General features: G+C 41.2%; 1 protein-coding gene across 1 annotated transcript in view; it reads left to right on the top strand.

The window, feature by feature from the left end:
• The window catches only part of LOC130038140 (probable ribonuclease ZC3H12B), a 94,900-nt gene that overhangs the window by 16,015 nt on the left and 52,235 nt on the right, over positions 1-26,650 (top strand). Inside the window, exons 2-4 of the mRNA XM_056130052.1 lie at positions 17,078-17,217; positions 19,253-19,487; positions 20,302-20,408. Coding sequence (XP_055986027.1) covers positions 17,078-17,217; positions 19,253-19,487; positions 20,302-20,408 — 482 coding nt within the window. The remainder of the gene's footprint in view (positions 1-17,077; positions 17,218-19,252; positions 19,488-20,301; positions 20,409-26,650) is intronic.

Here is a 26,650-nt window from a genome sequence, read left to right as displayed (position 1 = left end):
ACATTATTTTTATTTTTATTTATTGAATCTTCGTGAGATAGATTTACAAACATTCATGAATAAGTTTCAGTCATACAACGATTGAGCATCCATCCCTCCGCCAGTATGTATTTTCCATCACCAATGTTCCCAGAATACCTCCTACCACACCCACCCCATCACACCCCCTGCCTCGGCAGCAGGCACCTTCCTTCTTACTATCTCTCTACTTTTGGACATTATGATTTGCAATACAGATACAAAGCGGCCATGATATTTGGTCCTTAGTCTACCTTCAGAACGCGTTTCCCATCCTGAGCAATCCTCCAACTATCATTTACTTATTGTTCCCATCTCCATCCCAGCTGCCTTTTACCCCAGCATGGGAAGCTGTTTACCAAACCGTGGAGCTGTCCTCCTAGCCATTATCTCTACTGTCCTTAGGGGTGAGTTTCATATTATGTTACTTTATATTCCACAAAGGAGTGCAGTCATTCGATGTCTGTGCCTCTCTTTCTTACTCATTTTACTTAGTATAATACTGTCCGTGTCCATCCACTTACATAAAAATTTCATGACTTCATCTTTCCTAACAGCTACATAGTATCCCATTGTTGTAGATGTATCAAAGTTTCTTTAACCAGTCATCGGTTCTTGCGCACTAGGGTTTTATTTTTTCCCCAGCTTCTGGCTATTGTGAACAGTGCTGCAATAAATATGCAATTGCAGATGTCATTTACACTTTTTTTTATTTTGGTGGGGGGGGGGACGGTCTCCGAGATATATTCCCAGAGTGGTATTTCAGGGTAATATGGTAGCTCAATTGCTACTTTTTGAAGATTGTCCATATTTTCCAAAAAGGCTGGATCAGTCGACATTCCCACCAACAATGAATGATAGTCACTTTCTCCCCACATCTGCGCCAGCACTGGTTGTTCTTATTCTTTGTGATGTTTTCAGTTTCTGTGGTTTAAGATGATATCTCATTGTTGTTTTAATTTACATCTCCCGCATGATTGCATGATTAGCAATGCAGATCATTTTTTCGTGTGCCTTTTGGCCATTTGAATTCCTGTTTTGAGGAAGTGTCTGTTAATTTCTTCTTCCCATTTTTATGGGGTTGGAGTGTCCCCCCCCCCCTTTTAAAGTTCTACCAGTGTCAGTGTCTTGTATATTCTGGATATCAAGCCCCTATCTGATGGATATTCGGTAACTAATTTTTCCCATTCCGTGGGCTCTCTTTGTATTTTGGTCACTGTTTATTTTGAGGTGGAGAAACTTCTTAGTTTAATGTAGTCCCATTTGTTTATATTTGTTTCTACTTGCTTGGGCAGTGTTATTTCATCTTCGAAGATGCTTTTAGCTTCAATAATATGGAAGGTTCTGCCTACATTTTCCTACATGTACCTTATAGACTCGGGTCTGATATTGAAGTTTTTAATCCACTCTGATAAGACTTTTGTGACTGGCGTTAGACAGAGGTTTGAGTTCATTTTTTTGCATGGAGCTGTCCAGTTTTCCCAGCACCACTTGTTGAAGAGGCTTTCATTGACCCATTCTACATTCTTAATTCTTCATCAAAGATTAAATGATCAGAACATGATTGTCACCCATTGCCTCTTTTGCAAACCACAACACCCAATAAAAGAGAGAGAACAAAAGGGAATGCCCTGCCACAGAGGCAGGGTGGGAAGGGGGGGGATGTGGTGGATGGGAGGGATACTGGGATCCGTGGTGGTGGGAAATGGGTGCTGGTGGAGGGATGGGTATTTGATCATTGTATAATTGAAACCCAAGCACAAAAATGTGTAAGTCTGTAACTGTACCTCATGATGTCTCACTATTAAAATTAAAAAAGAAAAAACAGTAAAAAAAAGATTAAATGATCATATACTTGAGAGTCTGTGTCAGAATACTCAACTCTATTCCTTTAGTCTGCAGGTCCGTTTCTGTTTCAATACTATGCTGTTTTAATTACTACTGCTTTGTAGTTCGTAGATGGGGAAGGTGATACCACCCATCTTCTTTTTCCCAAGGATTGCTTTGTCTATTCGTGTGGGTTTATTGTTCCACGTGAATTTCAGGAATGTTTTGTCTATTTCTATGGAAGTGTCATGGGCATACTGATAGGGACTGCATTGAATCTGTATAATGCTTTGGGGAGAATTGCCATTTTGACAATGTTAATTGTCCCAATTCGTGAGCAGGGAATGTGTCTCTATTTCCTAGTGTCTTCTTTTACTTCTTGAAGTAGTGAGTGCTTTGTAGTTTTCTTTGTATAGGTCCTTCACCCATTTAGTTAAGCTGAATTCTAGGTACTTGATTTTCTGAGGCATTATTATGAACGGTATTGTTTTTTTAAATACCTTTCTTCTCTTTCATTATTTGTACATAGGCGGGCTAGAGCGATAGCACAGCGGTAGGGCGTTTGCCTTGCACGCAGCCAACATGGCTGACCCGAGTTTGATTCCTCCGCCCCTCTCGGAGAGCCCGGCAAGCTACCAAGAGTATCTCGCCGGCACGGCAGAGCCTGGCAAGTTACCCTTGATGTATTCGATATGCCAAACACAGTAACAACAAAGTCTCCAATGGAGACGTTACTGGGCCCACTCGAGCGAATCGATCAACAACGGGAAGACAGTGATGGTGACGGTGTACGTAGGAAAGACATGAACTTTTGGGTATTGATTTTCTAACCTGCCATTCTCTGGACCTCATCTTGGAGATCACTGGTTCTGTCCTCAGCAGCCTTTGCTCTGCTGCTGAGGCTTTCCACTGAGTTTTTCATTTCATCTACCTAGTATTTTAGGTCTGTCATTTGTGCTTGTATTTTCATTTGCGTTTTCCTCACTTCTGCTCTCATAGCCTTTTGTGTTTTAATAGCAATTCCTTCCATTGCTCCTTTGAGCTCCTTACACATCCTTACAAGCTCCATTTTAAATTCATTATCTGAGAGTTTATATAGTTCATTATTACTGTTTGATTCATCTGGGCTAGAAAATTTAATCATTAAGCCTGGTGAGTTTCGGTATTGTTTTACCATTGTAACCTCTGTGCTTTCTAATCTTTCTTGGGTGTTCTTGTGTGTTTTGCCCCCTGCAGTTGGGCTATCTTTGTGTGTCAGCATGACTTATTGATAGATAAAGAAACGTGAGCCATGGGTTAACTAATACCTCAAATGTGGAGTGCAGACAAAATAACATTGCGTCAGCACGGTTTTACTTTTAGAGATTTTAAGGGTATGCGTAAAAGGTAGATCCAGCAGGCGACGCTGGGGAGAAATTAGTTCAGCACTCAGGGGGCAACGGCTGGCAGGGGAGGGCGGTTCTCAGGGGAGATGCTGGGAGGAGGACCTTCCCATCTGGTGTAGGGCCCGGGATCAGGTGGGGCAGGGTGGAGGGGTAAAAGGGATGGGCGGCTCAGGTCATTGGGGTTCACACACCTGGTTAGGGAAGTTAATTCAGCGCTCTAGGGGTAGCTGCTGGCAAGTTAAGGCTGCCTTTAACATAAATGTGTTGGATATTTATGTCTCTGCCTACGTTTTCCTCTATATACCTGAATGTATTCAAGTCCGGTATAAAGGTATTTAATCCATCTTGATTTGATTTTTGTGTAAGGTGTTAGAAAGAGTTCTGAGTTTATCTTTTGCATGTAGGCGACAAGTTTTCCCATCACCATTAATTTCCTTTCTTCATCTCATAGTTTTTCTTTGTTATCAAAGATTAACTGATGAGATACCTTGGGGGTCTTTCTAGGATATCCGGCTCTATTCTATTGCTCTGAGGTGCTGTCTTTATTCCAATGCCATGCTGTTTTAAATCCTACAACTTTGTAATATAGTTTGATATTGTGGAAAGTGATGCTTCCTAGTCCTTTTTCCCAAGGACTGCCTTAGCTATTCAGAGGTGGGGATGTAGTGTTCCATATGATATTCAGGAATGTTGGATCTATTTTTAATTAACGACATAAGTATCCTTATAATGACTGCATCGATATGCACAGTGATTTGGTATTAGTGACATTTTGATGATATTAATACTCCCAATTCTTGAACAGAACTTCTGTTTCCATTTCCACTTGTGCTCATATTTCTTGAAGTAGTGTGTAGTAATTTTCATTTATTTGGTGTCCATAATTCTCTCTTGGGTCTAGAGCGATAGCACAGAGGTAAGGCGTTTGCCTTGCACGCAGCCAACATGGCCGACCCGAGTTCGATTCCTCCGCCCCTCTTGGAGAGCCCGGCTAGCTACCGAGAGTATCTCGCCCGCACGGCAGAGCCTGGCAAGCTACCCGTGATGTATTCGATATGCCAAACACAGTAACAACAAGTCTCAAAATGGAGACGTTACTGGGCCCGCTCGAGCAAATCGATGAACAATGGGAGGTCCGTGACCGGACCGTGACCATAACTCTCTTGAGAAGGTTTTTTACACCCCTATTCTGTTATGAGCTTTGTAAATTATTATAAATTAATATTATAGGTTGTCAAAAGCTTCCTCTGCATCAATTTATATACTAATACATTTTTTTATCTTTTTCTTTTACTGATGTGATGTATTAAGATTAATGATTTGTATGTATTACACCATGCTTGCATCCCTGGCATGAATACCACTTGATTGTGCTGGGAGATTTTTATTATGCTGTTGGATATTTTCCTAAGACTTTATTGAGCAGTCATCAGAAAATTGGTTTGTAGACCCGCACCCCTGAACTGCCACCCGCCTGGAACATGGCCTGGGGCACCTGCCTCCACTTCCGGAGCGAGCGTCAGCCCAACTAGTCGCTGCCACCCCCAACATGTCTATACCTGCTTCAGCACCCCCTCCCCACTCAGAGCAGGCCCCAGTAACGTCTCTTTCATCCTTGCCCTGAGATTATATTCAAGGCTATTTAGGAGAATGAGACCCATCATTGTTACTGGTATTTGGCATATTTGGTACGCCACGGGGAGTTTGCCAGACTCTGCCCTGTGGGCAGGCTACATTCAATAGCCTGCAAGTTTGTCTAAAGTAGGAATAAGACAATAAGATGTCATAAAAAAAAAAGTTCTGTTAAGATGTCGCGCGGCCGCGAATGCGGCCGCGCGGTTCCGGGTTCTGGATTTTAAAGTCTCTGAGTCTTGGCCGCTGATGGGATTACACAAGACACTGACACTGGTAGAACTTTAAAAGGGGGGGGGGGACACTCCAACCCCATAAAAATGGGAAGAAGAAATTAACAGACACTTCCTCAAAACAGGAATTCAAATGGCCAAAAGGCACACGAAAAAATGATCTGCATTGCTAATCATGCAATCATGCGGGAGATGTAAATTAAAACAACAATGAGATATCATCTTAAACCACAGAAACTGAAAACATCACAAAGAATAAGAACAACCAGTGCTGGCGCAGATGTGGGGAGAAAGTGACTATCATTCATTGTTGGTGGGAATGTCGACTGATCCAGCCTTTTTGGAAAATATGGACAATCTTCAAAAAGTAGCAATTGAGCTACCATATTACCCTGAAATACCACTCTGGGAATATATCTCGGAGACCGTCCCCCCCCCCACCAAAATAAAAAAAAGTGTAAATGACATCTGCAATTGCATATTTATTGCAGCACTGTTCACAATAGCCAGAAGCTGGGGAAAAAATAAAACCCTAGTGCGCAAGAACCGATGACTGGTTAAAGAAACTTTGATACATCTACAACAATGGGATACTATGTAGCTGTTAGGAAAGATGAAGTCATGAAATTTTTATGTAAGTGGATGGACACGGACAGTATTATACTAAGTAAAATGAGTAAGAAAGAGAGGCACAGACATCGAATGACTGCACTCCTTTGTGGAATATAAAGTAACATAATATGAAACTCACCCCTAAGGACAGTAGAGATAATGGCTAGGAGGACAGCTCCACGGTTTGGTAAACAGCTTCCCATGCTGGGGTAAAAGGCAGCTGGGATGGAGATGGGAACAATAAGTAAATGATAGTTGGAGGATTGCTCAGGATGGGAAACGCGTTCTGAAGGTAGACTAAGGACCAAATATCATGGCCGCTTTGTATCTGTATTGCAAATCATAATGTCCAAAAGTAGAGAGATAGTAAGAAGGAAGGTGCCTGCTGCCGAGGCAGGGGGTGTGATGGGGTGGGTGTGGTAGGAGGTATTCTGGGAACATTGGTGATGGAAAATACATACTGGCGGAGGGATGGATGCTCAATCGTTGTATGACTGAAACTTATTCATGAATGTTTGTAAATCTATCTCACGAAGATTCAATAAATAAAAATAAAAATAATGTTAAAGACAGCAGACAGAGTGATAGTACAGTGGGTAGGGCAATTGTCTTGCACACAGCCGATGCAAGTTCAATCCCCAGCACCCCATATGGTTCTACAAGCACCGCCAGGAGTGAATCCTGAGTGAAGAGCCAAGAGTAATACCTGAGCACCGCTGGGGGTTACCACCAAAAGCAAATAAAAAAACAAAGTTAAAGACATTTTCAAGGATGAAACAACGGCCACCCCTCCCAAACAGGAACCCACAGGGCGCCCACTCCCCACCCCAACTCGAAACCCCGAAAACCAGCTGCTGCAGGCAGCCGGGACCACGGACTGGGGCATCTGCCTCCACTTCCGCAGCGAGCACCAGCACAACTAGTCGCGGCACCTCCCCAACAAGCATCTGTACTGGCTGGGGGCATTGCCACCACTGTAGGGGCACAGCCTCCTCGGAAGTGGGCGTGGCCTCCTCGATAGTGGGCGTGGCCTTCTCCAGGGTGTGCGGGCGCTCACGCGGCCAGTTATATTTCCCACTCCCAGCACTCTGGACTTTCATCCCAGCCTTTATCACCTACATCTGTGGAAAAAATTCTGGCCACCTCAACTACAATACAACAATAATCCACTGGCCTACTCCAATTCTAACAAAAGGCCAGTACGCAAAGAAGCTGTACAAGCCCAATATTAAAAGAGCACCTCCTCCAAAGCTTCACTAGATGCCCGTCATAAGCCAAAGAAAAATGCCTGAGAGGATGGTCAGACTCTACAAGGGGAGAAGAGTGATCACCATCGACCGACCTTATCCAGAATCCTTCCCCATGATAAGAGGGAACAGTACTAGTGAATTTCAGGGTTTGACCACTAGACAACCAAAACAACATGAAAAAACAAATCTCCACTACAAGGAGAGGACGAAGAAAAGAGTCCCGAATCCTCAACCAGGGTTATCCACAAATTTGCTCTCTCCGATAAAGAATTCCGAGACGAAATGCAGAGGATGTTCAAGGATCTACTCAAAGAATCAATGGAGGAGACATCCAGAACACTAAAGGAAGAAATGAAAGAAACAATAGAACAGAGACTCGAGAAAATACAGGAAGAAATGAGAGAAGAAATAAAAAAAGCTACAAAAAGAAGTGTCACAAATAAAGGATTCGGTAGACAAAATTAAGAACTCAGTAAGTGCCCTTAGTAGTAAGATGAACAATGCTGAAGACAGGAACAGTGAGCTTGAAGATGAGCAACAGAAATCACATAGGGAACAACAAGCAATGGGAAAAGACCTCAAAATGGCTCTAAGTAGAATCAGAGACGTACGGGATGACGCCAAGAGGAACAACATTAGAATCATTAGAGTACCAGAAGGACAGGGAGGCAACCCCAAAGAAAGAGCCGTAGTCAAAGAAATCATTGCTGAAAAGTTCCCAGAGTTAAAGAATGCAGACCGCCCTCTCTTCTCTGGAAAGAAGGATGGCAGCCGCATGGGAGCCTTGTGGACAGCAGGTATGAGCCGGGGGTGTGGGGGCGAATAAAACCTCATGGGAAGGGGGGCGTTCCGGTCCGTCCTTCACGCCCTACCGAGGTCACCAGTTGCCCCCCACGAGCGGCTCTCCAGCACGGCCACAGCCCCAGAAGCACAAGGGCTTAATGCAGAACCCAGCAGCTTGGAGCAGAAAAGTGAAAGGACTATGCGTTAATACAGGCAATCATTTCTGCCCAGAGGGGAAAGGGTGTTGCTCCCTTCCGCCCTCCTCCCTCTGGAAAGAAAGATGGCGGCCACTTGGGAACCTTGTGGACAGCAGGTATGAGCCGGGGGTGTGGGGGCGACTAAAACCTCATGGGAAGAGGGGCGTTCTGGTCCGTCCTTCACGCCCTACCGAGGTCACCAGTTGCCCCCCACGAGCGGCTCCCCAGCACGGCCACAGTCCCAGAAGCACAAGGACTTAATGCAGAACCCAGCAGCTTGGAGCAGAAAAGTGAAAGGACTATGCGTTAATCCAGGCCATCAAGTCTGCCGGAGGGGAAAGGGTGTTGCCCCATTCGCCCTCTCTTCTCTGGAAAGAAGGATGGCGGCCGCATGGGAGCCTTGTGGACAGCAGGTATGAGCCGGGGGTGTGGGGGCGACTAAAACCTCATGGGAAGGGGGGCGTTCCAGTCCGTCCTTCACGCCCTACCGAGGTCACCAGTCACCCCTCACGAGCGGCTCTCCAGCACGGCCACGGCCCCAGAAGCACAAGGACTTAATGCAGAACCCAGCAGCTTGGAGCAGAAAAGTGAACGGACTATGCGTTGATCCAGCCCATCAAGTCTGCTGGAGGGGAAAGGGTGTTGCCCCATTCGCCCTCTCCTCTCTGGAAAGAAAGATGGCGGCCACATGGGTGCCTTGTGGACAGCAGGTATGAGCTGGGAGTGTGGGGGCGACTAAAACCTCATGGGAAGGGGGGCGTTCCGGTCCGTCCTTCACGCCCTACCGAGGTCACCAGTTGCCCCCCACGAACGGCTCTCCAGCACGGCCACAGCCCCAGAAGCACAAGGGCTTAATGCAGAACCCAGCAGCTTGGAGCAGAAAAGTGAAAGGACTATGCGTTAATCCAGGCAATCATTTCTGCCCAGAGGGGAAAGGGTGTTGCTCCCTTCCGCCCTCCTCCCTCTGGAAAGAAAGATGGCGGCCACATGGGGGCCTTGTGGACAGCAGATATGAGCCGGGGGTGTGGGGGCGACTAAAACCTCATGGGAAGGGGGGCGTTCTGGTTCGTCCTTCACGCCCTACCGAGGTCACCAGTTGCCCCCCACGAGCGGCTCTCCAGCACAGCCACGGCCCCAGAAGCACAAGGACTTAATGCAGAACCCAGCAGCTTGGAGCAGAAAAGTGAACGGACTCTGCATTGATCCAGGCCATCAAGTCTGCCGGAGGGGAAAGGGTGTTGCCCCATTCGCCCTCTCCTCTCTGGAAAGAAAGATGGCGGCCACATGGGAGCCTTGTGGACAGCAGGTATGAGCCGGGAGTGTGGGGGCGACTAAAACCTCATGGGAAGGGGGGCGTTTCGGTCCGCCCTTCTCGCCCTACCGAGGGCACCAGTTGCCCCCACGAGCGGCTCTCCAGCACGGCCACAGCCCCAGAAGCACAATGACCTAATGCAGAACCCAGCAGCTTGGAGCACAAAAGTGAAAGGACTATGCGTTGATCCAGGCAATCATTTCTGCCCAGAGGGGAAAGGGTGTTGCTCCCTTCCGCCCTCCTCCCTCTGGAAAGAAAGATGGCGGCCACATGGGAGCCTTGTGGACAGCAGGTATGAGCCGGGGCTGTGGGGGCGACTAAAACCTCATGGGAAGGGGGGCGTTCTGGTCCGTCCTTCACGCCCTACCGAGGTCACCAGTTGCCCCCCGCGAGCGGCTCTCCAGCACGGCCACGGCCCCAGAAGCACAAGGACTTAATGCAGAACCCAGCAGCTTGGAGCAGAAAAGTGAACGGACTCTGCATTGATCCAGGCCATCAAGTCTGCCGGAGGGGAAAGGGTGTTGCCCCATTCGCCCTCTCCTCTTTGGAAAGAAAGATGGCGGCCACATGGGAGCCTTGTGGACAGCAGGTATGAGCCGGGAGTGTGGGGGCGACTAAAACCTCATGGGAAGGGGGGCGTTTCGGTCCGCCCTTCACGCCCTACCGAGGCCACCGGTTGCCCCCCGCGAGCGGCTCTCCAGCACGGCCAGGACTCCAGAACACAGAAACCAATTTCTTAACTATCTGACTTTCAGTAGAAATACTTCCAGGGTCAATAGGTAAAAGAGCAGAAATCCAAAACCAACATTTAATTCTTGAACCCAGCCGTAGAAAGCAAATCACTTCACAATGCTTTTTCAGCATGTCTGATTGGGGGGGGGGCGTAAACTCTAAATAATAGTGGTGAATCTTTTATTGAAACAATGAATCTAATCAAAGCAGATAGAGTGTTAACTAGAATTCATCTGCTTCACAGGGACGGGGAGGGGTGGGGGGTGGGGTTTTATTGGGGTTCTTCATGGTAAAAAATAAGTATTGGTAAAGGGAAATGTGTTTGATATTTGCATGACTGAGACATAAACCTGAAAGCTTTGTAACCTTTCCCACAGTGATTCAATAAATAAATTAAAAAAAAAAAAAAAAAAAAAAAAGAATGCAGACATCCAGGTCCATGGAGCCAGAAGGGTGCTAGCTAAAAGAGACCCTAAACACACACACACACACACACACACACACACACACACACACATACACACACTCCAAGGCATATCATAGTCAGAACGATGGATGCTGTGGACAGAGACACAATACTACAAGCAGCAAAGTCAAAGAAGGAAATCACATACAAAAGAGCACCCCTTAGATTCACAGCAGACCTATCAGAGGAAACCCTCTAAGCCGGAAGGCAATGGTGAGATATAGTGAAAAAAAACTCAATGAAATGAACGCCTCACCAAGAATACATTATCCAGCTAAACTCTCACTCAAACTTGATGGAACGATACACCATTTTGTAGATAAACAACAGCTCAGGAACTTCATAGACTCAAAACCAAATCTAAAAGAAGAATTAAAGGGGCTCCTGTAAGATAAGAAGGAAAACACTTATAAGCACAACCAACCCCTACAGAAAGATGGCACAAAACCCCATAACAATAATCTCTCTCAATGTCAATGGTCTAAATGCACCAATCAAGAGACACGGAGTGGCAAAATGGATCCAGAAACTGAAACCAACATTTTGCTGTCTACAATAAACTCATCTGAACAATCAGAGAAAACACAGACTCAAAGTTAAAGGATGGAAAAGAATCCTGCAAGCAAACAGCTCCGTCAAAAAAGCTGGGGTGGCCATACTAGTATCCGACAACATAAACTTCAGGTTGAAAAATATTAGAAGGGACAGCAAAGGCCATTTTCTATTTATCAAGGGATACGTACGACAGGAAGAAATCACACTCTTAAATGTATAGGCACCCAATGAGGGACCAGCTAAGTACTTAAAACAACTGCTAACAGATTTTAAGGAGGACTTTGCTAGCAACACATTAGTAGTTGGAGACTTCAACATCGCCTTATCACTTCTGGATAGATCAACACGAACAAAACCCAACAAGGAAACATTGGCTTTGAAGGAAGAACTAGAAGAGAGAGGCCTAATAGACCTATACAGGGATTTACACCCAAGAAATAAAGAATACACATTCTTCTCCAGTGCACACGGAACATTCTCCAAATTAGACCACGTGCTAGGCCAAAAACCATACCTCAATAGAATCAGGAAGATAGAAGTAGTATCAACAATCTTTTCAGACCACGATGAGCTCAAGATAGAAGTGAATCACACAAAGACATTGAAAAAACAAATCAAACACCTGGAAATTAAACAGCTCAATGTTAATCAACGAGTGGCTCAGGAAGGAAGTCAAAGACAAAATCAAAAGATACCTGGAAAACAAACGAGAATGAAGACACGAGCTACCAGAACCTATGGGACGCAGCTAAAGCCACGCTAAGAGGAAAATTTATAGTGTTGCAAGCATTCCTAAGGAAAGAAGGAAGGGCCTACATAGATAACTTAACCAAACAGCTCAAGATTTTAGAAAAAGACCAACAACAGGAACCCAAAATTGGCCTAAGGAAAGAAATAATAAAACTTAGAGTAGAAATTAACGACATGGAAACCAAAGAAACAATCCGAAAGGTCAATGAAACCAAGAGCTGGTTCTTTAAGAAAATAAATAAGATTGATAAACTACTGGCAAGACTCACAAAGAAAGAAAGAGAGAGAACCCTAATAAACCGAATAGGAAATGAAAAAGGGGACACTACAACTGAAACCAATGAAATCCAAAAGATCATCAGAGACTACGTTGAGAGTCTGTAGGCCACGAAACAAGAGAACCTAGAAGAAATGGATAAATTCCTGGAGTCCTATAATCTCCCAGGACTGAACCAGCGAGACTTGGGATACCTGAATAGACCCATTCATATCAAGGAAATTGAAGCTGTAATCAAAAGTCTTCCCAAAAACAAAAGCCCAGGCCCAGATGGGTCCACTAGTGAATTCTTCCAAACATTCAAAGAAGACCTTTTGCCAGTCCTCCTCAAGCTTTTCCAGGAAATTGAAAAAAAACTGGAACCCTCGCAAACAGCTTCTATGAGGCACATATCTCCCTAATACCTAAAAGCAAACAAAGACACCACCAACAAAGAAAATTATAGGCCAATATCCCTGATGAACACAGAGGCGAAGATCCTCAACAAAACATTAGCAAAAAGAATCCAACAACTCATCAAAAAGATCATACACCACAACCAACTGGGATTCATCCCGGTGATGCAAGGATGATATAACATTCGGAAATCAATCAACATTATCCATCATATCAACAAAAGTAAAGATAAAAAACATATGATCATATCAAAAGACACAGAGGAAGCTTTTGACAAGATCCCGCACCCGTTTATGATGAAAACTCTCACCAGAATGCGTTTTGAAGGAACTTTCCTCAAGATAGTCAAAGCCATCTATGACAGACCCATGGCAAGCATTATCCTCAATGCGGAAAAGTTAAGGGCCTTCCCTCTAAGATCAGGGACAAGACAAGGATGCCCACTATCACCACTTCTGTTTAACATATTACTGGAAATACTTGAAATTGCGATTAGGCAAGAAAAAGACATTAAAAGTATCCAGACAGGAAAGGAAGAAATAAAGCTCTCACTATTCACAGATGATATGATACTATATCTCGAGAATCCTAAATCCTCTACCAAGAAACTCCTAGAAACAATAGCCATATAAGCCATATAACAATACCCAATAGCCAGTAAAGTCGCAGGCTATAAAATAAACGCACAAAAATCCATGGCCTTCCTATATGCAAATAATGAGAGAGGGAAAGTGACATGAAAAAGATAATCCCATTCACATTTGTGCCCCAGAATATCAAATACCTCGGGATCAGCCTAACTAAAGAGGTAAAGGATCTCTAAAATGTCAACTACAAAACGCTACTCCATGAAATAAAAGAGGACAGGAGGAAATGGAAACACACCCCTGTTCATGGATAGGAAGAATCAACATCGTCAAAATGGCAATCCTCCCAAAAGCATTAAACAGATTCAACATGATCCCTATAATGATACACATGAAATTCTTCAAAGAAATAGATCAAGCACTCCTGAAATGCATATGAAACAACAAACGCCCACAAATAGCTAAAGCAATCCTTGGGAAAAAGACATGGGGAAGCTTTACCCTCCCCAACCTCAAACTCTACTACAAAGCGGTAATGATTAAACAGCATGGGACTGGAACAAAGCCAGGGCCACAGACCAATCTAACAGGTTGGAATATTCGTACACACAACCCCAAGTGCATGAACATCTAATCTTTGATAAGGGAGCAAGAAATTGTGAAGTGGAACAAGGAAAGCCTCTTCAACAAATGATGCTGGCATAACTGGACAACCACATGCAAAAAATTGGCTTAGACTTCGACCTAACACCATGCACAAAAGTCAGATCAAAATGGATTAAAGATCTCAACATCAGGCCAAAATCCATAAGATACATTGAAGACAAGGTCGATAAAACCCTCCAGGATATTGAGGCTAATGGTATCTTCAAAGACGACACTCCACTGACCAACCTAGTGGAAACAGAGATAAACAAATGGGACTATCTTAAACTAAGAAGGTTCTGCACCTCAAAAGATACAATAACCAGAATACAAAGACAATATACAGAAGAGGAAATGATATTTACCCAATACCCATCTGATAAAGGGTTGATATGAAGGACATACAAAGCACTGGTTGAACTGTACAAGAAGAAAACACCTAACCTCATCAAAAAATGGGGTGATGAAATGAACAGAAACTTTTCCAAAGAAGAAATCCGAATAGATAAAAGGCACATGAGAAAATGGTCTACATCACTAATCAAAAGGGAGTTTCAGATCAAAACAACAATGAGATATCATCTCAAACCACAGAGTCTGGCCCACATCCAAAAGAACAAAAGCTACCAGTGTTGACGCCGATGTGGTGAGAAAGGGACTCTCCTCCACTTCTGGTGGAAATGCCGACTGGTTCAGCCCTTGTGGAAAATAGTATGGATGATTCTCAAAAAATTATAAATTGAGCTCCCATTTGAACCAGCAATACCACTCCTGGGAATATATCCCAAAGAGGCAAAAAATTACAGTCGAAATGACATCTGCACTTCTATCTTCATTGCCACACTATTCACAATGGCCAAAATCTGGAAAAAAAAACCCTGATTGCCCGAGAACAGATGACTAGTTGAAGAAACTTTGGTTTCTTCAACTACACAATGGAGTAGTATGCAGCTGTTAGAAAAGATGAAGTCATGAAATTTACATACAAGTGGTACTACATGGAAAGTATCCTGCTAATCAAAATGAATCAGAAAGAGAGGGACAGACATAGAAAGATTGATTTATCTGGGGAATATAAAGTAATAAATTGGGAGACTAACAACCAAGAATAGCCGAGATAAGTACCAGGAGGTTCGCTGCATGGCTTTGGAGGCCAGTCGCAAATGTTGAGGGAGAAGGCAGCTCAGATAGAGAGGGGTCCAAGTAAAGGGTGCTGGGAGAACTAAGTAAAGGGTGCTGGGAGGACCCTCCCAGGATGAGGGATGCAAGTGGCTTATCTGATATACTATCATTCTGGCCCCAAATATATTCCTTTAAATTAACGTTCTAATATTTATAATAAATGCTTATATGTTTTAAGAAAATTGGAAGCCAATAAAGAAAATATTTATATTGATTTTACACAGAATATTCATTTTTAAAATTTATTGCTGAGGGGTTGGAATAAAATTACATCAGGCAAAGCTCTTTCCTTATATGCAGCCACCAGGGTTTGATCCACATATGGTCCCCTGAACCCCACCAGGAGTATTTCTGAGAACAGAACCAAGAGAAATCCCTGAGAACTACTGGGCGTGTCCCAAACCAAAACTTTTGATGCAACTATCCTCTAGGGATTTTTCTGTGTATTTAGAGGGACTTTAATCTTTAAAAAAAAATAGGGACTTTTTAAAGATCTTAGCATTTTCCACATCATAGTGTTATCAAGACTGATTTTGGTTGATACTTAATGTGATAACCATTCTCAGTCATTATTTATGTTATGGGTCTTTTTTTATGTCATTTTTTTTTATTTGGGACCATATCCATGGTGTTCAAGGATTACTCCTGACTTTGTGCTCAAAGGGCATTCTTGTTAGTGCTAACATATGCAGTGCCAGAATGGAAACAGAGTTGGCCACATGCAAGGAAGCACCTTAATCCTTGTATTTCTTCAGCCCATTTATTTTATTAGTAGTGATATATGTGTGTAAGACTAATTGATGGTTAGAGAGACAGAACAGCGGGTAAACCAACACAGCTTCAATCATTGACACCATATAAAGTCCCCAGAGTGATCGCTGAGCTCTGCAGCGTATGTTGTAAAAAGAACAATATAATAAAAATATTTTGGTTTTTTTCTTTCAAAAAGATTTTGACATAATAACGAAATAAAACGCTTGGTCTAAGAAAATAAGGGATTTTTTTGTGTTTGAGTGTTTTTGTTTGTTTTTTATTTTGCTCTGGAAACCATACGGGATACCAGAGATGAGACCTGGGTTGGCCTTAAGCAAAGAAAGCACCCTACCCACTCTATTATCTCTACTGCCCTCATTTTATGATTTCCTTTTCCCCCTTCTTTTTATTGAATCACTGTAATATACACAGTCACAAAGTTGTTCCTGATTTGGTTTCAGTCATACAATGATCCAAAACCTTTCCTTTCACCAGTGCTTATTTCCCACCACCAATGTCCTCTTGTTTCCCATCCACCAACCCCCATCTCTCCCATCTGCCTCTGTGGCAGAAACTCTTCCCTCCCTCCCTCCCTCTTTCTCTCTCTCTTTCCCTTATGCAATATTTGAAATACAGGCACTGAAAGGTTACCATGCCTATCACTGAGAGGGGGTATCCTTTAGGCATTCAGTTGTTGTCCACGGTAATAATTTCTAACAATCACTGTCATGGTGGGCTCTTCTGTCTCTCCTAACTTTCATCACTCCATTCCACCCTTTACCCATCCACTTGTGACAAACTTTCCACCATCGGCCAGTCCTACTGGCACTTGTTTCTACTGTCTTTGGGCATTAGTCTTATACTATTTTTATATCCCTCACTTGAATGCAATCATTCTGTATGTCCCTCTCCCTCTGACCCTCAACATGATATTCTCCATGGCCATTCTTGTATAATCAAATTTTACGTCTGCATTTTAATGGTGGCTGAATAGTGTTCCATTATGTGATGTACCATAGTTTCTTTATTCAATCATTTGTTCTCACGCACTCGGATTTTCTTCCAGATTCTGACTCTTGTGAACAGTCCTGCAATGAACATAGAAGTACAAGCGGCTTTTCTGCATTGCTTTTTGGGCCCCCGGGGTATATTCACAAGAAACGTATTTCTAGGTCAGATGGAAGCTCAATTTCCAGTTTTTTGAAGACTGTCCATATTATTTTACAGCAAGGCTGGACCAGTCGGCATTTACATCAGCAGTGCCTTTCTCTCCACATCCATGCTAGCGTAGTTCTTGTTTATTATGACATTTTCCAGTCACTTGGCATGAGACCATATCTCATTGTTGCTGTGATTTTCATTTCCCTGATGACTAGTGAAGTAGAGAATTTTTTCATATGCCTTTTTGCCATTTGTATTTCTTCCTTGATGTTTGTTATTTTGCTGTTATCACCTTCCCTCTTCTCATTCTCTATCTTCCTAAAGCCATGGGAATAAGGAAGAATTCTCCTGCAGAGGAATACAACTTGCTGTTGATTGGTTTCTAGATAAAGGCCATAAAGATATTACAGTATTTGTGCCTGCATGGAGAAAGGAGCAATCCCGCCCTGATGCACTAATTACAGGTAATATTATCTTTTGTGGGCAAAGCTAGCATGATAGTTTTATGCGAGGTTGATGATATCAATTCAGATAATTATTTTAATAAATTTACTAAGTATTCATGGATATATTTATCTATATTAATTATACACTTCAAAGTCTAGATAAAACTATCGTGTTATGTCATACAGTAGTTAAATACAGGCAACTGAAATTCAGTAAAATTAAAATAAGGGACACAATCACAGAGTGCTTTTTTCTATTTGGTCATCGAATTGAAATGAAGGAGAAGATAATCTGGTTATGAATGTAATCAAGTTTTCCAGAAGACTGAAGAAACCTGTGTAGACAATGAATCTAATTCTTATTCTGTATTATAGAATTAACTTAATGATCTAGAAATTTGGTGCAGAGAGGAAAGTCTTATGGCAGCCAAAACCAACTTATCTATTAGTCAGAGAAGGCCCATTGTTTGGAGTTAACAGTATTTTTATAGTTTTCTGAGAACATTTTATTTATTAAACATGGAGAAAAATGAATACAATAACAATTAAATGCCTTAAAAATGAACTAACCAGGGATATAGCTCAAAGTACACATTAGGTACTGTGAGCATTACTGGGAGTGACCCCTGTGCACAATGATGGGTTTCCCTTAGAAACTCTGAGTGTGAACCAAAAGCAAAACTATAACTACTAAGAATGTAATGTGTATCATATTTATACCAATTAAGTTTTAAAATGTTAGTGGAAATAATTTTTACAGAAGAAGAGGCCAAGCAGTGGCTACGCTCCACAAAAGTAATGATGTTCTTTAATGGTAACAGGATATTTAATGGTAACAGGATACATTAATTTACACCAATATATGAAACTAGCTCTTTGCAGTGTTTGAGAGCATGCAGACCCCATTAGTCTAAGCATCAGTTGTTACCTGATGCACCTAAAGAGAATGCACAAATGAATGCCTATTGGAGCTTTCTGCCTGCTGCTGAATGAATTCTGCTCTACCCCAGCTTTCTTTAGAACTCTAGCACTGTCTTCCAGTTGTTCATCGATTTGCTCAAGCAGGCACCAGCAACCTCTCACAACAAATTGTGAGACTTGTTGTTACTGTTTTTGGCATATCAAATACGTCACGGGTAGCTTGCCAGGCTTTGCCGTGTGGGCGAAGTACTCTTGGTAGCTTGCCGGGATCTCCAAGAGGGGCGGAGGAATCGAGCCCGGGTCGACTGCGTACAAGGCAAATGCTCAACCCGCTATGCTATCGCTCCAGCCCAGCTTTCTTTAAGAGGTCAAAATGAAAGGGAAATCTATACTTACAAGCTACAGCTTGAAGTTTTCCCTTAGCTGTGCCTTTCCTTTATGCAAAGACAAAACATAAGCTTCTAAAAGAAAAGTCTACTCTCTCTGACACACTGCCCTGTTTAAGTTAGCAGCCAAATGTTAGTGTTTCAAACAAAAAAAAAACAAAACAAACATCAAGAATAATGGTATGAGTAGACTGTAGACCTAACAAGATGGCCACTCAATACCTCTATTGCAAACCACAACACCCGAAAGGATAGAGAGAGTAAGGGGGAATGCCCTGCCACAGAGGTGGGTCAGAGTGGGGGTGGATGGTGTGGGGGTAGGTGGGAGGGTTACTTGGATCATTGGTGGTTGAGAGTTGGCATTGGTGGAGGGTTGGGTACTAGATCATTGTATAACTGAAACCCAAGCATGAAAGTTTGTAAGTCTACAAATGTACCTCATGGTGTTTCACTAATAAAATAGTTAACAAAAAAGAATAATAGTAAGACATTGCAATTTATCACTTTTTGGTACATTTTAAACAGAGATTCAATGACTCTCGTCCTTTATTGTGTTATGGAGAAAGCTGAAGTCCAAAGGAAATGGTGATTTGCCCAAAGTCAAACTCAGTGTCATTGCCATAACCAGGAATAAAGGATATTTTCTCTCTTCATAAGAGCAAGTAATAATTGGCCTAGTATTTCCTTCTGTGTTTGCAATGTAGGAATAGTTTCTGGTTACTGGCATGTAATCTGTATTTCAACAGATCAAGACATCCTACGTAAATTGGAGAAGGAAAAGATTCTTGTCTTTACCCCATCCCGAAGGGTGCAGGGCAGAAGAGTTGTCTGCTACGATGACCGGTTCATAGTCAAACTGGCTTTTGATTCTGATGGCATCATTGTGTCCAATGATAACTACAGAGATCTTCAAGTTGAAAAACCAGAATGGAAGAAGTTTATAGAGGAGCGATTGCTGATGTATTCTTTTGTAAACGACAAGTATGTTTTTGTTCCAGTAGATTGTGAATAGCCTCTTCAATATAGTCTAAATTCAAGTTTGAAGATTATATTTCATTTCAATAAACATTTAATGAATATTTTGAATTATTCTGGTTGTCATGAAGATAAAAGGCTTAATAAGAAATGATTTGCCCTTAAAAGGTTCCCTGTATTGTGAAGAAGAGAAAGGTATGAAAAGTGTTAAATGCTAGGTTAGAATTTGTTTAATTGATATTACTATGTAAAATGATAGGAAAAAGACTTCACTTTAAATGAAGTTTACAGACAGGAAAAAGTAACCTTCTGTTCATCACAAAGAAACTAGTAAAGTTATGAAAGTGTGTATCTTTACAGGTTTGGAAAGTCAACTGACACTCAAGTACTGTCTAATTTATAGTCCATGAAGGAATGCTACATGGAAAGAAATAATTCCTATTTTTGATTGAGAACAAGGGGAAAATTCAGTTTTAACAAAAGATGAGCTTTAGGGAAGATAGTCAGAAGAACGAGACAAATGTATTGAACAGATAATGAAGGTATCAACTCATAATAAGTGGTAGTGGAGACAGAAAGAAAGAAATTCACTTCTTTGTTGTTAGGTTTTTGGTTGGTTTGTTTTGTTTTTGTGGGGAAGGTCATACCCAAAGGTATCTATGAATTACTCTTGGCTCTGAGCTCAAGTATCACTCCTGGTGGGCTCCAAAGATCTCATGGGTTGATGGGATTCAAAGTCAGGTGAACTTCTTTATTATAAGCTTCTTTATAAGCTGCTTTATAAGCTCCAGATATTCACTTCTTGCTTGCTCACTTTCAGATTTATGCCTCCCGATGATCCTTTGGGACGCCATGGCCCAAGCCTTGAAAATTTCTTAAGAAAGAGACCCGTTGTTCCAGAGCACAAGAAACAACCATGCCCTTATGGTGAGTATTTAAATGAAGAACTAAGTCCTGTGGTAAGGGTGGTATAAGAACTCTTAATACTTTTCAGAATATATCTCTGATTCAGTTGATAAATAGTGGCTCATCTGCTTTCTGTCAGTCTGTGTCTTCATGTTTTCTCAAATAGGCACCTAAAGGAATATTTTAGAAAATATTATGAGCTCTTAAAACAGCTAATAACAAGAGATAACTGAGAATCTGCCTACAGAAATTAGCTTACTAACTGAGGTGGGAGCGTGGTGGTAGAGAACCTTGAGATAGTGGTGAAGGGATACCGACACTCTTGTTGCAGGTGTGGTGTTGAAACACTGAATGCCTAAAAAATAAATTCTAATAATATTTTATGTCATGAAATTTAATATAAATTGAATGCAGTAAAGTCTGAAATCAGGAAAAACATAAACCTTAGAAAATGCTTTTTATGATTGGGAGTCAGAGATAGCTCAGTAAAAAAGAAGTATCTGCCTTACTGGAAAGGAGGATGGAAACTGGGGACCTTGGTGGAGGGAAGGTCACGGTGGTGGTGGGATTGCTGCTGGAAAATTGTATGCCAGAAACAACTGTATCAAATATAACTGTAAGTCACGAAGTTTTAAATAAATAGAAAAAATATCTTTATTGCAAGCTTGAGAGCAATGAGGTCACAAGTTCAATCATCAGCACCATCACACATACCCAGCTGCTCTAAGTATCTCTAGTAAGAATCCCTAGTTTCACAACAAAAAGTGAGATCTTTAGTGCACCACAATCAAAGGTTTGCAAGCAAGTACCACACTAAAGGGAGCTATTCCAACAAGTGCTGAATAAAAAACACAAACAAGAATCATATCTGAGGAGAGAACTACTTGAAAGTAAATGTGCAAGCACAGCAAAAAAAGAGTCTGCAGCCTCTGGATATTGTAGCAAAAGTATCTTCATTCATCTGTATTGAAATTTTTGGTTATTTCCATATCCTTGCTAATGTACTTATTACTTCAATTGAAATAAGGGTGCATTAATGTTTTTCTGTTCTTGTGACAGATGTCAACAAGTGGAATGTCTCTACAAACTGTATTCATAATGTTTTTTGAAAAATATTCAGACTCTCAAACAAAGAATATTCCCACCAACAGTAAAACAAGAGGTTTCTTTTTCAACCTATTACTACAAACACTCATCATTTCTAGTATTTTTTGAAATATATCATTCTTCTTGCAGTGAAAAGATATCTTATTGTTTGCAGTTCTATTTGTATTTCATTGAAAAATGGTGATTATGATCACTTCTTTATCTGTTGTCTTTAGGGAAGTGTCTATTCATCTCTTCTTCCTGTGTTTTGATAGGACTGTTTTTGTTGAACTTCCTAGTGTTTTGTCTTGTTTATGCAAATTTTACCTGATGACAGGCTAGGGGATGGGGGATAACCTGAGCATAGTCATGGAGGGATAGGTTTTGGAACGTGATATGCTTGAAGCAATTCAATTTTTATTTAAAAATAAAAGAACAGTTTGTTTTATTATTCTATTTTATCAATGAGAAATACAGTTTTATTTTTTATTTGGAAATAACGGTATTCCTAAATGTTTCTGGGGAAAAAGTGAAAAAACTTACCTGATGGATGATATAAAATATCTTCTTCCATTCAGTGGGTTTTATTTTAACCTCAATTTCTTTAACCATGTAAATATGTTTAGTTTGATGTAGTCCTATTTGCTTTTTCTTTATGTTTCTTTATCAATGAATTCAAACCATTGAAGATCGCAGTGGGGTCTAAATCCTGGTGAGTTCCAGGAGTGCTTCCTAAGTGCAAAGCAAGGAGTAAGCCCTGGGCACAGCTGGGTGAGGCCTCAAATAGGAAAAAAATAAATTAATAAAAACTTTTGTATAGTTTTAATAACAATGAGATAAAATGCACATTTGATACATTTCACTTTCTTTTAAAAGTAAGCATCATTTGTTAAAACATAAAACTTAAAATATTCCATCTCAGTCCAAATACAAGTGAATTCTTTCTTACAAAGCAGTTAAGATGGTTTTTACAAATAAAATGGTTCTGTAGAGGAAAGTGGACACTGGTGGAGGGTGTGTAGTGGGTATGTGTCATGCATGAAATCCTGTAATTAACAGTATAAGCCACAGTGCCTAAAATATTTTTTAAAAAGCAAATAAAATGGGGCTTGGAAAAAAATCCTGCTGAATTCTAGGTTGTCCTCAGTTATTAGATTATGATCTAATTAATTGAATTAGCTTTTGTGGGCTATATGACATAAGAATCCTGTTTTTTAATGTTTGTCTCAGCAATGTTTATTGAGACGCCAATTTACAAAGTTGTTCATAATAGAGTTGTTTCAGGCATACAACATTCCAACAACAAAGCTACCACCAGTGTCTTTACGGTTCCTCCCACCTCCGGGCCTACCATCTTGTTAGGAAAATAAAATTTATTTCATGTTATTTGGTCCAAAAATATTAAGGAATGGAAAATAAAATTATAAGAAAATAAATCAATAAAAGTCAGTCTGTGGTGATGAATTGTAATATATATTTTAACCTTTCTTAATGCAACAGAGAACAACCATATGCACTATGAGTGAGTGCCACAGTCAATACCACATCATGGGTAGTTTCTCTTCTCCCTTAAAGGAGCTCTTTAAAGACTTCATGAAAAACTGGTTTAAAGACTATGTATAGTTCCTTCAAAACTGAATGATAATATAGCTGAAAAAGAATATTCTTGGTGAGGTGTCCATTTCATTGAATTTTTATGCATATACTTCTGTATTCTTCTGGCTCATATAATCCCATTTTATAGCTCTGATGTACATCTAATGGGCTTTCCTTTGTCTATAACCTTTTCTTTATCTTGATACATTCCTTTTTTGATTTTGATGCATTCAACATTCTGTCTATCTTTGGACTTTGTCTTGTTGAGCAAAATATGTCTTAGAGTTTTCCCAATGGGTCTATTTTCACTGGGACATTTTGAGGCTTTTGGCTCATACTGCCTGTAATCCTCAATTCTGGGAAGTTCTTAAAAATTATTTAACTATTGTTTCTCCATCGTCTTTGATTTCCTGTTCTTCAGGGACCCCAATGATTCTTATATTGTTCCTCTTAAACTCATCCCATAATTCTCCAGTGTACTGGAGAATTCATTTCTTTTCAGGCTATTTTCCAACTTTTGTTTTATAGTGGTTTCTTCCTTTGCAAGTTGGAACTCCTTGACCCTTTGCTCTGCTTCTGTTATTCTACTGCTCAAAGTGTTCATTGACTTTTTTTATATAATCTACTCTGTTATTCATTTTTGTCATTTCCGAATGTACTATTTTTTATTTAAACTAATGCTTTCTTGTGTTTTGCTAATTACTTGTGCTATTATATTTTTTAACTCATTGAACATCTTCATCATAGTATCACTAAAGACACTGTCACACTGTCTAAGACTTTACTGGTATTGTTTATGTCTTTGGTGATATTGTTTTGCTCAGTGATTTTGGTGGGCTTCTATATGTTTTTCCACTAGTTTTCTAGTTTTCTTTGTAATTTAATCCCTGGTAGTTACTGACAGAGTAAGCTGGAGATTTCTCTCTTTATTCTCTTCCCATCCTCACAGAATGACAAGAAGAATAACTGTGAATAGCTTTAATTTGTTGAGTAGATATGCAGTGTGGCCACATAGTGGCCATATACTTCCGAAGCTCTCATCTGCCCCTTACATAGTGCAAATCACGAATGGAGGTTCCTGGAGCCCACACAATAGGAGAGAACTCTATATCCTGTAGTAGAATAGGACAACTGATAACAGTTACAGGGAAGCAACATCTGGAATGGTGGAGCAGCAGAGAGAAGGTCAGGTAGGAGATGTGATGTGGGACAGATTCCTGTATTATTATTTTTTTATTTTTTTTTAAAGTTTTATTAGTGAAACACAATGAGGTATAGTTGTAGACTTACAAATTTTGTGCTTGGGTTCCAGTTATACAATGATCGAGTACCCATCTGTCCACCAGTTCCCATTCTCCACCACCAATTATCCCAGTAACCATCCCACCACACCCACACCCCCATCACACCTCCCTTCTGTGGCAGGGCATTCCCTTCAGTACACTCTGTCCTGTTGGGTGCTGTGGTTTGCAATAGAGGTATAGAGTGGCAATCATGTTCAGTCTATAGTCTATTTTCAGCATGCATCTCCCATCTGGGCATATCCTCCCAACACCCATAACTTGATGTTCCCTTCTCTATCTGAACTTCCTGCATCTTAGCACACCCCAGCATGTGCGGCTGGTCTCCAAGCCATGGAGAAAACCTCCTAGTACTTATCTCAAATATTATTGGGTGTTAGTCTCCTATTCTGTTAATTTATATTCCACAGATGAATGCAATATTTCTATGTCTGTCCCTCTCTTTCATATTCATTTTAATTAGCATGATACTTCCATGTTTGCAAATTTCATGACTTCATTCTTTCTAACTGCTGCATAGTATTCAATTGTGTAGATGTATCAAAGTTTCTTTAACCAGTCATCTGTTCTCGGGCACTCAGGTTTTTTCCAGATTCTAGCTATTGTAAACAGTGCTAAAATGAACAAAAAAGTAAAGATGTCAGCTCGACTATACTTTTTTACATCTCTGGCATATATTCCCAGGAGTGGTATTGCTGGGTCAAATGGGAGCTCAATATCTAAACTTTTTTTGCTTTTTGGTTCACACCCGGTGATGCACGGGGGTATTCCTGGCTATTCACTCAGGAATTACTCCTGGCAGTGCTCAGGGGACCAAATGGGACGCTGGGAATCGGACCTGGATTGGCCACGTGCAAGGAAAACGCCCTACCCACTGTGCTATCACTCCAGCCCCTCAATATCTAATTTTTTGAGGAGCGTTCATACTGTTTTCCAGAAGGGTTGAACCAGTCTGCATTCCCACCAGCAGTGTAGAATGGTCCCTATCTCTCCACATCCACTCCAACACCAGTTGCTTTTTTCTTTAGGATGTGTGCCAGTCTCTGTGGTGTGAGGTGGTATCTCATTGTTGTTTTGATCTGCATCTCCCTGATGATTAGTGATGTAGAGCATTTTCTCATGTGCATTTTTGCCATTAATATTTCTTCCTTGAGAAACTTTCTGTTCATTACATCACCCCATTTTCTGATGGGGTTGGATGGTTTCTTCTTGCAGAGTTCAACCAGTGACTTATAAATCCTTGATATCAACCTATTGTTGGATGGGTATTGGGGGAATATCCTTTCCCATTCTGTCGAGTGTCTTTGTATTTTGGGCAATGTACATTTTGCGCTGCACAAGCTTCTTAGTTTAATATAGTCCCATTTGTATAGTCCCATGTGTTTCCACTTTGGTGGTCAATGGCTTGTCACCCTTGAAGATATCATTACCCTCAATATCGTGGAGGGTTTTGCCGACCTAGTTTTCAATGTAACTTATGAATACTGGCCTGATTTTGAGATATTTAATCCATTTTGATCTACCTTTTGTTCATGGTGTTAAGTCGCGGTCTAAGCCCATTTTTTAATGTGGTTGTCCAGTTATGCCAGCACCATTTGTTAAAGAGGCTTTCCTTGCTCCACTTCACATTTCTTGCTCCCTTATTACATATTAGATGTTCAAACATTTGGGATTTTGTGTAAGGATATTCCACCCTGTTCCATTGGTCTGGGGCTCTGCCCTTGTTCCAGTATCATGCTGTTTTAATTATTACGGCTTTATAGTAGAGTTTGAGGTTGGGGAGGGTAATGCATCTGAGTGTCTTTTTCCCAAGAATTGCTTTAGCTATTCAGGAGCATTTCTTGTTACGTATGAATTTCAGGAGGGCTTGATCCATTTCTTTGAAGAATTTCATGGGTATCTTATAGAAATTGCATTAAATCTGTATAATGCTTTGGGGAATGTTGCCATTTTGACAATGTTAATTCTTCCTATCGATGAGCAGGAGATATGTTTCCGTTTCTCGTGTCCTCTTTTATTTCATGGAGTAGCATTTTGTAGTTGTCATTGTAAAGGTCCATTACCTCTGTAGTTAGGCTGATTCAGAGGTACTTGATTTTCTGGGGCACAATTGTTAACGGGATTGTTTTTTTTATGTCACTTTCCTCTGTCCCATAATTTGCGTAGAGGAAGGCCATGGAGTTTTAGGTGTTAATTTTATGGCCTGTGACTTTACTGTACAAGTATATTGTTTGTAGGAGTTTATTGGGAGAGGATTTAGGAATCTCGAGATATAGTACC

The sequence above is a fragment of the Sorex fumeus genome, unplaced genomic scaffold (assembly GCF_029834395.1).
Source record: "Sorex fumeus unplaced genomic scaffold, SorFum_2.1 ptg000073l, whole genome shotgun sequence".
Lineage (NCBI taxonomy): Eukaryota > Metazoa > Chordata > Mammalia > Eulipotyphla > Soricidae > Sorex > Sorex fumeus.
Note: the sequence above shows the minus strand (reverse complement) of the source record. Positions and strands in the feature narration are given on the sequence as shown.